The sequence below is a fragment of the Microtus pennsylvanicus genome, chromosome 1 (assembly GCF_037038515.1).
Source record: "Microtus pennsylvanicus isolate mMicPen1 chromosome 1, mMicPen1.hap1, whole genome shotgun sequence".
NCBI classification, from domain to species: domain Eukaryota; kingdom Metazoa; phylum Chordata; class Mammalia; order Rodentia; family Cricetidae; genus Microtus; species Microtus pennsylvanicus.
In genome coordinates, this window is record NC_134579.1 from 69,075,221 (window position 1) to 69,090,213 (window position 14,993).

The 14,993-nt window shown below is 42.2% G+C and overlaps 1 protein-coding gene across 1 annotated transcript in view; it reads right to left on the reverse strand.

Annotated features, from left to right (window-relative positions):
* The window catches only part of Tprg1 (tumor protein p63 regulated 1), a 105,709-nt gene that overhangs the window by 47,806 nt on the left and 42,910 nt on the right, over positions 1-14,993 (reverse strand). Inside the window, exon 3 of the mRNA XM_075955769.1 lies at positions 12,428-12,604. Within this exon, the coding sequence (XP_075811884.1) occupies positions 12,428-12,604 (177 nt within the window). The remainder of the gene's footprint in view (positions 1-12,427; positions 12,605-14,993) is intronic.

Sequence of the window (14,993 nt, forward strand, 5' to 3'; positions counted from 1 at the left end):
AAGAACTCATGTTCTCTGAATCTGTATTGAGGGTTAGCATGGACTTCAAATAATATAGAACTCCCATTTATAAGCAACAACACACATTTTCTCTTGATAAAGGAAGACCAAAAGAGGGCAAAGCAGGAGTATGGAGGTGATGACTGTCTGCACCCATCCTGATGTCTTCAGTCCCACACTAATAAGAGGGGAGAGCATCCTTGAGCATCCTAATGGGCACAAGTTAGACAAAGGAGAAGGCTTGACTCCAAGATACCCTGTGCCCATTATATAGTACAGTGTTTCTCACCCTGGGTCACAACCCCTGTGAGATTCACATATCAGATACCCTGTAGATCAGATATTCACATTACAATTAATAACACAAGCAAAATTGCAGTTTTGATATAGCAACAAAATAATTTTATGATTAAAGATCACCACAGCATGAGGAACTGTATTAAAGAATCCCAGCCTTAGGAAGGTTGAGAACCACTGCGAGTTGGTAGCACATACCTTTAATTCAGCTCTTGGCAGAGGCAGGCATATCTCTGTGAGTTCGAGGTCAGCCTGGTCTATAAAACAAGTTCTAGGACAACCACAGCAATTATACAGAGAAACCCTGTATCGAGAAGGAAGTTTGAGAATTACTGATACCATATTTCAGTTAATATTTGGCTGCCTCGGTGACTCAGGGATCCTCTCGGAAAGGGAGGCAGGAGGATTCCTAGAACCAACACCACACCTTCAGTATTTAGCACACATTTCTCCTACTCCAGCTGATTTAAGGGCGTGCAAACAGAATTTTCAGGATTCTAATGTAACAGAAATGTGGCGAAAAATTATTCATTACCGAAAGCAGTCTGCAAAGAAGGCAGAGACTGTTACTTCTTACCCAAGTGGAAAGAGAAGAGGGGCCCCTGTGCCAGGCCATTTTTACTTGATGCCATTCCTCGGAGGAGGAATCCTGTGAGCCTACTTTGAAAAAAGGCTGTGTTCATCCCCGCTACTCAAGCCCAGATCAAAATACAAAGCAAACTAAATGGCAAGGTAGAGCACGTTCACAGATGCTGAGATTAAATTAACTTCTTCCTAACTTAGTTTGGAAACTTTGGAAAAGAAAGTTTCAGCAGACTTTGGTGACATGTTCCATTGCTGCTTACACCTGCACCTGTCTGCCTCCTGGCTAATGCAACAACACTGTTTGGAATTGCTTTTCGGAGTTCAGTGGCTCCAGACTTCTTATCCTGACTGTGGTGGACTAGAGACCTATTTTCCTAGCCACTAATTTACAAGAGGGAAAACAAGGAGTACCGAAGAGCACTCCCAAAGGGAGAAAACGAGAAAGTCGGGAGCTGTCCATAGGAAAGGTAGCCACCCCAAACCCCACTCCTCAGCTTCTCACCCCATCCTCTCAACGGAATTGCATTTGTTTCTCTAGTGGATAGATAAGACTAGTTATCAGCTACATATAAATGGAGAAAACCTGAGCATCCTTCATAGCTAAACATAGTTCATAGTGCTGTAGTTGTTCTGGTTTGAGACCGTGTCACACTTTGTGATCCAGGGTGGCCTTGAACTCTATCTACCTTGACTGTCTCAGTACTGCAACGACAGTAGCCCAGCTGATTCCTATGTGTTTTTAATAGAAAAATAAAATAAGAATTATAAAAGGGGGAAAAGTATGAATGACATGACTGGAGCTGAGGGTTTGAACTCAGAAGAGCAGGGGAAAGAAAAAGAGAAAAGAAAGATGTGAGTGGAAGGGGGAATTTTCCAGCTCCGGCCCAACTGCCCTCCCCTACGTCATCCTCCCTAGGTTGTCAGTCAATGTGCCTATGCTCAAATGTACAAGTTCTCTGCAGCATTAAACATTCCCAAAGCAAACCAAGAGCAGATTTGGGTCACTGTTCTCTTTGCCCATGACTGAGTTCCAACGTTCAAAGCTTCTAACATTCCGATGAATCTTTATGCACAAGGCATGGCAGAGAACTATCCTTAGCTCATTTAACCCTTTGCATGGTAGATGGGAGCAAACCAAGACTCTGCAAGGAGAAGCCACGAGGCCAATTGGAGAGAGAACCGGGATGAGAATTGAGATTTCATCCTCCAGAGGTGGAGGAGCTGCACTGTGTTTGCAGGCAGTCGCCCTCGTTTAGCTGGGATTAAAGGGTGCGGCTGTTTATTACAAGCAGATCAGCTGGAAGAGCTGCACTTGCCCGCCCCACCTGCCTCCCCATACCCACACTCACCCCAACCCCCAGCAACCCTCTGCTGCCTCCATTTATCTGCTTAAGTGACCATGTGAAGCCCAATGCCAGGGCATCCAGATGCGTGTCTCCCTGCAGTCTCTCACGTAGTTCCTTGGCTGATGATAAAGGCATCTGTTTATAAAGAGTCTGTGCCACCACAGAACCTGGGTGATTTACAGGCACTGCCTCATTACACGAGAAGCAGTTACCCGAAGAGGTAAGCAGGCCATTTTCCTTATTGTGTACTCTGCCTCAGAACCATTGCTCTGAGGCCCCACAGTCTGTGACAGGGACTTTCTGCTTTATCGTACCTGCGAAGCTCATTACTCTGTTGTGAGCGCCAATACAAGCAACATGTAAATTAGGATTGTCCTTGGTACTCCTCCATTGCCCTAGCTTCTCAATGCATCAGTAGAAAACTCATGGCCATGTCGGTTTTTCAGCCCTATGTAGCAGACTGTACCCACACTAATGTTTCCAGCTCCACAAGGCTTCACGCTCCCTCTCTACTTTGCATATATTCCTGCTTTCTGGAACATTCTCTTCATGATGCCCTCCACCCTAACATGTGGCTATCACCAGAATCCTTCCTTCAGGGAAGTCTTTCCTTAGCTCCCATCTCATCACTCCAGTCTAGGTCAACATTTGTGATACAGATTCTAGTGTCCTGAGAGTGAGCATCTGTCTGTAAGATGGCCTCCAGCAATGCCTACTTTCTAATCTGTATGTCTTGTGTAACTCCCTCCTTCTTTATGCGGGTTGGTTTAGTGGCTTGCCTCTAGAGCAATGCAGGAAGCTGTAGAAATGATGAGATGTTCCTTTTAGAATCAAGCTACCCAACACTAGTTCCTATCTTACTCTGCTCCTCTCCTCCCCAACCCGTCTCTTACTCTCACCAAGAGAAGCCAGCAGCCCTGTTGTCAGTGGTTATACAAAAAGTCTCACATGGCAGGAAAGCTGATACTTCTGTCAACTCCTAGTGAGGGCCTGGTCTGCCAACAGCTACCCAAGTGTGAGAGCGGTTCCTTTTGGCAGGAACTTGCTAGGCCACTGGCAGCTTGATCAAGGCTGTGGAAGAGGCTCCGAAGCCCAGGAATATGTCTGCTGGTTGACACAACTGAGTTCCCGTTCCCTTGTAGGAGTTATCCCAGCTCCCATCTTTCCGCGTGGTCTCTTCTGCACTCCAAACACTCTGTGATAATCGACACGAAGCCCACCCCTCGCCTGTAAGTTTATCCTGAAGCTCCTTCCACTCCTGCCCACACCACAAAAATCCACTCTCATGATCTCATGCCAGAGATTCCACTCTGGCCACGTCGTCCCACGCTTGCATCCTCCTTTTCCTCCATCCAGCATACCAGATCCAATCCTTGTAATTATCCAACCCTGCTATCAAGGAGTTTATCTCCTCACTAGCCACTTCTCTCTCTCTCTCTCTCTCTCTCTCTCTCTCTCTCTCTCTCTCTCTCTCTCTCTCTGTGTGTGTGTGTGTGTGTGTGTGTGTGTGTGTGTGTTTAACCAAACTGTTTTTCATATTGTTACTACTCTTATCTTCTACAAGGAAGATATAAATGGTTTCAGGATCCTCCCCCAGAACTCTCAGCCCCGAGCCAGGATATGACTAAACTCCAAACCCCTCATACTATCCACTATCATTTGAGATCATTCATAAATTTCTAACAAACCTTTAAAACAGCTGGGCTTTAAGACATGGGAGACTTGGCACATCCCACTACTCAGGCCTTACCTATCCACCCTGCCTCGACTAATCTCTTGCTCCTAACTCCTGCTCCTACGACACCGACCTGTCCATTTTATCCACTCCTAGATAAATGGATCATTCTGCCCACTAGAAATTCTACGCCCTTCCACTGTGACCATGACAAATTGGTTTGCTACTAAAGCCCAAGACAAAGCTTTCTTTGGAAGCATGTTTATGGCATGCACTGATCTGTCTCCCTGGGAAGCTAAACATCTTGGAGGCAGAGATTATGTCTTCTTGTTCTGAGGTACCCACTAAATCAACACACACACTATAGCCAGATCTCGAGGACTCCCCAAACAAAATTTAAACACTTAGTTGGAAAGAACTGTGTTTATGGAGCTGCTTTGGGTTTCAAAATGCTGTTGGGAGGAGATATTATTAATAAGTGGCTTAAAAAAAATAAAAGCAATGGCCACAAAGCACCTCTGAGGCCAAGGGGGGAACGTGTGATCAGAAGGAAGTACATCTGTGTCTTTAATCCCCCGAGTTTGAGAAAACAACAAAGCAGCAGCTTCCACCAGATTGTTTCTTCTTAATTAAAAGTTATTCAGATTCCTTTGGTACACTCGATTTTCTGGTCAGGTCAACACAAAGTCTCTCAGAGCGTTCACACTTCTCTCTGTCTCCCCAGCCCTGCTCTTGGAGTTATGCAACCCTTGGGGGCGGCATACACTTCAGCTATGTGCTCTGTGCTCATAATTACATTGTCTAGACAGGAGATGTTGCTGGAGCAATAGGAAAATATTTTACAAGGTGTTCCGCAGAACCACACTTATAACAGTGATTAGAACACACTGACAGACGCGAAGCCAGCAGAATCAGCCTGGGCTGGGAGCCGATTTTAGGCAGAGCAGAATCCTTTGAAGCTCTCAGGTTAGGAAGAGATGCCAAATTAGAATGGTGGGGCACGGAGCGTCACCCTGGCCTTCTGATTCCTGGGTTCACAGGCACAAGGCTGAGGCGACAGCAAAGTGTCTAGGAATGTCCTCTTTCCCACCTCTCCAAGTTCATCCCAAGTCTCCAAGGACAGAGGATGTTCCCGCTGTCATCAGTAACTCCAGAGACAGGACAGGTGTTGGTTAGAGAAACCAGCTCCCCAGGCCTGCATGACTTCTATGGAGAACAAATCCCTATGTTTACAGAATGCAAACGAAAACAACACAAAGAGATATATGTATAATATGTCCTCTTGCAGAAAGACATTTCCTGGCCTGAGCCACTCTGCTCAGCTTTGGCTGGCATATCCGTGTGACAGCAACAATATTTTCCAGCAGAGAAACCTCTTTAGAGCTATTTTTCACAGGAGGAATTGATTAGGTAAAATCGTTTAGCTCACAAAATTGAACGGCTTTTGTCAGATTGCTGTGCCCATAGGGGCCCCCACACGTTTAAGAGTGCCAGCACAATAAAGAAATAGGGCAGTCTAGAGGCTTTGTCATATCAGCAAAATGAGATTCGGCAAGGACAAGAGACCTATCAGGAAAGCTGGTCAGGACGAGGTGCCACCAAGTTTTTCTGTGTACTTCTGTCGCTTGCTCGCGCATTTATTTCTCATCCAATACTGTTCTCAGCATTGGGCATGTTTACTTCATCAAACGGCAGCAAAGGCCCAGGAGACTGGCATTAAGACATCCCACCTTCAGTGAGATGTACAAATGAGGAAACGGAGGCAATGAATTCAAGTAACTTGGTCCAGATCATTCGGAGGTAGATTTGCCTGTTAGAGTTCAAATGAGAACAGAGCCAAAGAAATGACCCCTTCAGAAATTAAAATGCACTTGCAAATAAGATTTAGGTTCTCTGAGTTTGAAGCCAGCCTGGCCTAAGAGCTGATTCCAAGACAGCCAGAGCTACACAGAGAAACCCTGCCTGAGAGAGAGAGAGAGAGAGAGAGAGAGAGAGAGAGAGAGAGAGAGAGAGAGGGAGGGAGGGAGGGAGGGAGGGAGGGAGGGAGGGAGGGAGGGAGGGGGGGGAGGGAGGGAGGGAGGGAGGGAGGGAGGGAGGAGAGAGAGAGAGAGAGAGAGAGAGAGAGAGAGAGAGAGAGAGAGAGAATTAGATACTGGCAAATGTGGGGGCCTCCAAAGACAGCGAACCAGTGAACTTCCATCTCAGAGGACCCCACCCTCTGTTTCCAGGAGGAAGAAAGTCGTTTGCTACTCAGAATCCAATTTTCCTGATGATCCTCTGGGAACATGTTTTAAAGTGACAAGCCAATGTGAGTTTCCTCATCTTTTAATGTATTTACAAAACACTCTCATGCTGATCATGTAATGCTACAATAACCCTAAAAGGTGGCCTGTAAGGATTTAACTATTGGTATTTCATGAGGGGAAATTGAGGCACATTAGAACTAAAGTCACGTCAAGTATGGCAGCACACAACCCCACTGCTCAGGATGTTAAGTCGTGGTAGTTGTTAGTGTGAGGCCAGTATGGACCAAACGCCGAAACTCAGTATCAAACGAGCAAAAGAGTTCTAGTGATTTGTCCAAATTCAAATGGGATAGAAACGTGTGGGAGGATTTACTCATATGGTGAAAACCAAGACTTCCCTCCACCTATTTTTCTGGCAAGTTATAAACACCACACAATTATGGAAATTAGTTTTCAATTTAAATCTAGGAATGGATCTAATTATGATAGAAATAGCATTTGGGGTTCCCACTAGAGATCAGGTGACTTCCTGGTTTGGTCTATGGTGAATATTCTAATCTAAGAAAATCCCTCTTCATTCATCTCATAAATAAGCGATCTCAAGTCTTTAGTTTTCTCCTGCCAGTACCCCTTCCTTTTCCTTACACACACACACACACACACACACACACACACACCAAACTGAATTAACAAAACAGCTGTTTTGTCAATTCCAGCGTATGGCATACATTAGCGAATGCTCGACTGAATTCTCATGGTCCTCATGGTTAAGGAGGTGGTATAGTTCCCATAATAGGAGAAGAGGTCTTCACCTTGAAGTGCAGAGAGGAGGAAGAGAAAGATGAAGTGCAGAGGCAAAGAGGAAAAGAAAACAAAACGAACAAAAAACAAAGGGGGGGCAAGGGAAAGAAGGAGACAGGAGAGAAGTGGAGGAGATGGCAGGGGAAGAGAGGAGGGAAGAGAGAAGGGGAGAGGAAGGGAGTAAAAGACATTAAAGAGAAGGGGGAATTTAAAAAAAAAAAAGAGGTAAAGGGAATAGGCTTAGAGACCCAACTCTAATAGGCAATAGCTGATGGTGTTTAGACCCCAGAACCTCCCATTTTTCTTATGTTCCCAATCCAGCGCTCTGATGTAGAAGTCCCTGCTAAAACTCTTAACAGTACTCACTCAAGAGCCCCTTCCAGCAGATGCTGACCTCTGGTGCACAGCTACAGGCAGCTGGCTCAGCCTCTCTCACTCTAACCGCAGGACACAATGCTGGATACACCCGCACAGGTTAGTTAGGAGGCCTGGAGTTACATCAGTTCCCGATGGTAATAATTGGATGCACCGTGGGAGAGTGAATAAACTATTCCATAAAAGGAAAAATTATTTGGTAAAACTAAGGGGACAAAGGATGGAAAACTTGAGGAAATACGTGGAGATCTCTGGGCTTTCCAATTGGAGGTTCAGTGTAAATTAAGAGAGAATGTCAAGTTGAAGCATTACTCAAGAAAATAACCATTAAAGTAATAATGCTTACATAAGCAAAACGTATTAAAACTCGATGTTGCACAAGAAGCGAACACAAACAATAGAATATGGTATTCAGTTATGGCTAGAGCCAGTCAACAGCAGAAAGAGACACAGACTCCACACATAAATTAGGAAAGATCCCACTGAGTCTGTAGATTGAAGAGTACATTATCCATATTCATAATGTAAACTGATAAAAGTAAAATCATCAACTTGCTAACAGGAAAATGTAGTCCTTCTCTTCCAGCCCATAATGGATGGATCAAGTAGCCAAAAAAATTTACTAAATAAATAGGCAAAGAGAATAAATATAAATATCATGACTGTGTGTATAAGTATCATGTATCAGATTTGTACCTCAGAAAACAAAAGCATCATTTTCAAATATTTGTGAATGAAAAAAACTAGCTGTTTGAATGTGAAATATCCGGTAAATTAAAGATAATAGAGCAAGTAAGTGTGTATACACTCTTACTCAAAGATTCATTAAGCCATGAAACACACAGAGTAATCTAAAATAAATATTTCTGAGTCAAAGGCACCAATCTGGAAAGTCTATTATGTAGCTTCTAAGTGTGTGGCATTCTGAAAAAGGCAAAGCTATAGAAAAACCCTGAGTGATCACTAGTAGATGGCGGTAGATAGAGATGTGTCCAGGAATACTGCTGAAGGCTCTACAGGATGCAAAACAGCTTCCTAGAAGTAATAATTCCCCTTTCCAAGCCACCGATAACGCTAGGCTGATGAACTCTACCGAAAGCAACCAAAACACATACTATAGACGAAAGCCAATGGATGGACTAAAATCTGAATAGGACAAATGTTTAATCAAAATATAAGCAAAAAAAAAAGGAACAAAGGAACCAAAATAAAAGGAAAAAATGGGGAGCAAGCAGCAGGCAGCCAGTCATATCAAAAGCACAGACATGAGTAACCATTGCAGTTAAAAGGCAGCGATGGCTGGACTGGTTTAACTGTGTGATCTATGGGACTGCTACAGGAAATACGGTGGGCTAGTCAGTAGAGGCGAAGGGTGGAAAGGGATGTTCTAGTGGGGAAATGTAAGAATCAAAACAGAGGAGATGCTGAAATAATATCAGATTTCAAACCAATCTTTAGAACACCAGGCATTACCAAAGACAAAGAGGAACGCTGAGAAGCCTGGGAGGTGGTTTGGTGTTTAAGACCACTTACCCCTCTCACAGAAGATCCAGGTTCAGTTGCCAGCACCCATATCAGGTGGCTCACTACCTTTTCTAACTCTAGTTCCAAGGGATCGGATGCACTCTTCTGGCCCCCTGAGGTACTTAAAGGTTCATGATACACATAAACTCATACTTAAAAAAAAAAAAGAAAACTCACTTAAAAAAAATAATGGCCAGGCTGTGGTGGCACACACCTTTAATCCCAGCGCTTGGAAGGCAGAAGCTGGCAGATCTCTGTGAGTCCAATGCCAGCCAGCCTGGTCCACAAGTGCTAGTTCCAGGGCAGGCTCCATAGCAACAGAGAAACCCTGTCTCAAAAAACTAAAACATAAATAAATAAATAAATAAATAAATAAATAAATAAATAAATAAATAAATAAATAAATAAAAATAATGAAAGTAAATTACTCATACAGACACACACAAATTTAACTATTCTTTTAGAAAATATTTTAAAAAAGAAAACTGAATAAGGAAACAAAGATCATCTTATCGGGGATAGATAGATAGATAGATAGATAGATAGATAGATAGATAGATAGATAGATAGATAGATAGATAGATAGACAGATATAGATATATATAGATATATATAAAACATAGCCAAAAAATTAAGCAAAAATGGCAAAACTAATGAAAGAACTAAGTTACACAATGACAACTTTTAATACTCACTTCTCTTAGATGTATTTTTGTGTGTGTCTGAAATGTCCCAAAAGCTCATGTATTAAACACTTGATCCCTAGAGAGCGGCACTAGCTTAGGAGGTGGGGCTACTTGGAGGAAGAGTCCTAACGAGGATCCGCCCTCAATCACTGGCTTTCTCTCTTTCTGACTCCTGCTCCTCATGATCTATGTCCTCCACCTGCTCCCCAACGCTGACAGATGCTCAGTCATATAGGTCCAAGAGAACTTGGATTGAATCGTCTGGAACTATTGGCCAATGTGAACCTTTCTGTCCTTTGAACTGGTTTTTGAAGATACTTCATCACGACTGCCATAAAACTGACTAATGGGCAACCATGTTAAAGCTGGATACAATTCAGTCACAGTGCAGACCGCTAAATTAACATTATCAAATACATTAGCCTAAGTCATGTTTCAGTCAGCTTAAACATAAAATTGGTACCTTCTTGAAGATAGACAGCAGTTTAGTTCATGAAATAAATCTCAGCATATTCATAAGGTCTTAAGTGAAGGACATGAGTTCCTGAGGCAGGAGAGATGGCTCAGTGGCTAAGGTAACTGGCTGCCCTTACAGAGGACACGGCTTTGATTTCCAGCACCAACATGGCAACCCACACTAGTCTGAGACTCCAGATCCAGGGGATCTGCTGCCCTCTTCTGGCCTCCACGAGCATCTGGCAGGTACGTGGTACACAATGTACATGCAAATAAAATATTTATAAAGTAAAATAATATTTTTAACTTAAAGATATAGGTTCTCTAAATGAAATTTCAGTAATATACAGATATTTAGAAAAAATCAGATAGTAGGAGTTACAGCTTGTAAAGTATTTATGGATTCAGGAAGAAATCACAAGAAAAATAATTAGAAAATATCGCAGAATGAAACTAGAAAGACAACACATTTCAATTTATGTGAGGCATGAAAAACAATAGTTGCAAGTTTCACTGTGAGTACTCACAGTAGAAAACAAGGCAGGTCTTACATGATAACCTTGCTTTCTTCTGTAAGCAGCTGTGGAAGAGGAAAAGCAAACCCCAAATAGACGGGTGAAATAAATTGTAGAGAAAAGAGCAGAATTCAGTAAATAGCAATCAGGCAATAGGGAAGGGCAGAGGGAACAAAGGGTGTATCTCTTTAAATCTACATTAATAGATGAGCAGGAAACCCAGAGGACACAGATCACCCTTAGCGAGAAGTGAAGACATTACTAACACATTGGGGAAATGAGGAATACTGTTAATAACTTTATAATGTCAAACCCAACCAGCCCAATATACTTAAGAAATTTGTTACAAAACAGTTCACTAAAATTAAAGTAAATCAAAGAAAGCATAATTATATACTATTCATAAAATAATTTTAGAAATTATTCCACCTAGTGATGCCAAGATTTCCCATGTTAATGCTATCAAACATCCAATCACACATAAACAAAATATTTTAAAAGATAAAGAATAGAATATCTCTTAACTTACTGTCTGAGGACAGCACAAGGCACATGTTAAACTGTAACAACGCCAGAGTGACAAATGACAGACTACTGTACCTCACACATGTCAGCACAGAGTTCCGCAGAATAATTGAAACTGCACTGTGCTTGGGTGAGCAGAATGGAATAAAAACTGTGGAAATACCCAGATATGTGTGAGGAAGGTAATACATGATGCAGGTGCGTGTCAAACCAGTAGGGAAAGGTGGAATACCGAATAAATGATGGGGACAATTTTAGCTGGTTCATCTCTAACAAATCCAAAAGGAAAAATGCTTGCTCTGGTCAAAAAAGGGGAATTTTACAGAAAATTGCTCTCTTCGCATTCTTGTAATGCAAATTAAACAAAACAATAATTTTTTTAAAAAAAAATCTAGTTTATCAGAGACCTCTGAGTGCCGGCCTCAGCCCCCCTCAGGGTTCAGACAGGATGCTACAGCACGTGGGACTTGCTAACGGGATCTGAGGGTGCTCTACAAATGGGTTCCCCCACTGAATGTGATCCCCGTGGGTTAGCCTGGTGATTTTGTCAGCTGCATTCTCACTATAGAATCCTGGGGACCACAGCATCTCCCCTTCTTTTGTTTAATAAATGTCATGTGTGTCTATCTCTCTGGGCAATAAATAATGTGGGTAATTAAAAGTCTGAGGATGACTGGAAGAATAATAATGATTTTGAAATTAATAACCAAAAATTTATATTGATGGCAAGCTGAGAACTAGTTTAACCATCTTGTAGATAAGTTCTATATGATTTAAGAATGTCTCTCATCTACACCAGTTTATTGTCAAAGTAAGAAAGTTTTATTACACACACTGTTAGTGAGATTAGGTACCAAAGGATGCCCTCTTGCATCAACATTTATACTTTACCCGGTGGACATTTGTCTATGGTGGGGCACTGACTTTGATGAGCTCTGTCCATCTGGTTTTACAGAACAACTTGAGTTACCAACCATATAGGCAACCATACGCCCTGATCATGCCTTACTCTTTCGGGCTATGCTGTTCCTCCTGCTTGGAATACTGCTTGCCTTAGTAGCTCCTATCCAAATACTAGCTCAAGTGCTTCTACAGGGAAATCTCCTCTAATTGCCTTATGAATTGAGTAGAAACTTTTTTCTCTACATTCCCATAGGTCTCCCTCCTTAACTACATCTAACTATTTACTTAGGTTCTCATTCTAAATTACCAATGTGCTTATAAAATCACATCTCTGGTGCTTAACATAGAATAGAAGCTAACTTGATGCTTTGATGAGCTTAATGGTAGGACTTCCCTTCTCCTCTGCTTTTCAAGCAATTGACCAAATAATGGATTTCTCTGCATATATCTGTCTGGCTTCATAGTGTCTTCAAGTGCAAGACATCATACTCACTTGTCCAGAGACATCCCTGGGAAGACGAACTTGCCCAGGTAGACACGACAGATGGCACTCAGAGGAATCTGCTGTGTCTGCACACAACTAAGCATGACGAAGTCATATTTGCAGATCAGGAGGGTCTTGTCTGTGAGCATCAGGATCTTCTCCTTCTCGTTATTCCAATGATCAATCCTGTCGGAACAAACACAGGGCGAAAGAAACAATTACATGACCTCTCGAATAGAAACAACACCATTCACTAAAACATCAAGCACTGCACAAAAGTGAGGGCTGAGAAATACCTACCGCCACTTATTGTCTGTCAATCTATCCCAGGTGTAAGAGATGGGAGAAGAATAAAGAAGCCAGGGAAAGAAACATCTTATGACCATGGAGCTCAAGATGGCTCCCCATTAGACAAACCCATTTGAGGAATCCAAAATCTGTATCATCGTGTCCTCCAACCAATATTTGTACGTCGCACCCTCCCGGCTCTCCTGGAGCAGTCAGTCCTCCTTCAAGGATACCAGGAATGTCATTTTCCTAACGCAAGCTACACCACAAAGTCCTCTCACGGCCAACTAGCTTACACTGATCTCCAGGAATTATTTGCTATGTGGAGAGGAAGCAGAGACTTAGATGCAGACTACCATGACCTAAGCTCATCACATCACATCCAACTGGGGATAGACAGCCAAGCAACTGAGCAACAGACACTTGGTAAGTGCTCACTGATTTGACTCGCTCCCAAAGTGAGAGAGCCTTTGGGAGCACACAGGGAGTATTTTGACTGTGAATTAAGAATTTTGAAAGGAAATACAATAGTGTTTTCTTTTTAAGAGGGAGTGATCATATTCTGCAGTTCTTGTCAGTATAGCAGTTAAGACTTTATGACTTATGGGGCCAGAGAGATGGCTCAGCTGTTAAGATCACTGGTTACTCTTCCAGAGGACCTGGGGTTTGATTCCCAACACCCACATGGTGAGCCACAGCCATCTGGGAGTCCACCCTCTTCTGACCTACATGAGCACCAGGTATATACATGATGCACATACGTGCATGCTGTCAAAATAAGCACATATATAAAGATAAATTTATTTTTAAAACTTTACGACTTATTAGAATTTAGTGTATGCTTTTCAGTAAACAACTGACATTGTTTGTTTTGTGACCAATCCCTGTCTGAGTTCTGAGCACATGGAATCAATCTAGTGGTGGAGTGTTATGGACTTCCTGTCCCCAGCCATTTCCCGAGCAGAAAGCATGGTGTAGTTCTTGAAATGTGAAGCGAATGACTTTGCTCCCTTCACTTTACTGCGCAGTTTCCCCTTAACCTAGGCTCCTAAGACAAACTAGCCATCTCTATACGACCTGGACTTTGCCCAGAGTCATCTTACAGCAGAGAAAATACTTGGTGTCCTAGTTGTGGTTCAAATTTGTGGGTTTCTTAAGCTACTTTATAAACCTGTCACCGTATTGGGTTGTCTAGAAGCAGCTTAACCCTTTCTCTTCCTGCCTATATCTACATAATTTATTTTTAATTTATTAAAGCATTTTACAAATGCATTGTATTTTATCACATGATTATGATTAAATGTAATTTTATTATAATTACATAAATATATTTGAGATTAAAAGTATAAAATCCAATGTGAAGCCCCATGGCTTCCATTCTGAGTGGCAATTTCAACTGTATTCAAGTTTATCAAGTTGTATCATCTTTGAGTCTGGCTAATTTTATTGCTTGATTTCTTTAATCTACATAGGTTCTAAGAAGGAATAATGTACAGTGTTAAGCAGCAAGTACCATAAGGACACTGGCCATAAAGAATAAATACTGCCTATAGAAGGTGGTGTGGTTCAAGTAAGTATGGACCCTGAGCCCTATTTGTACAAAAATGTATAAGGAAGTGGTTAAGGTTAGGATTAGTGTATGTGTCTATGAAATAAAAACATGTGTCTAAGAAAATAAACAGATGTCAAGGGGTCCTTTGAGGAGATGATTGTTATGAATGGAAAGATGAATTCTATCACTTAGTAATCTTTTAAAATTAGAGCTATAAACTTTTGGCTTAAGTAACATGTCTGTGAAATGGATACAATACCTACCTCATTATTCTGGGGGAGGAATATGGGAAATGACTCCATTGGGGTTCTAAACTTCTCAGTACTTATTAATGGTGTGGACTTAGGTCACTAAGGGGCTTTGGGCAACAGAATATATATGTCACCTTCTTTGTGGTCTAAAGACGGGCAAGAAGAAATGAAGTTACATCCATGGGAGGAGGAACTGGAGAGGAATGAAAGAGGAAACTGGAGACAAGATAAAAAAGAAAGGGAAACCCAGGAGGAGTGGGCTGAGAAGCTGAGCACTGGCTGGAGCCCCAGTGCACAATGGCCATTGTGCTAGAAAGTTAAGTCAGAGTTACAGATGGTGCAAAGAAGAAGCCTCGAATCCAAGCAGACTTACTGAAGTCAGGATTCTGTGGTTCCCACCCACTCTAAACAGCAGCCTTCAACTCCTACTCCCCCAAGAGATGATTCTTGATAGTTGGCTTAACACCGTCTGTCTTAGGAAGAT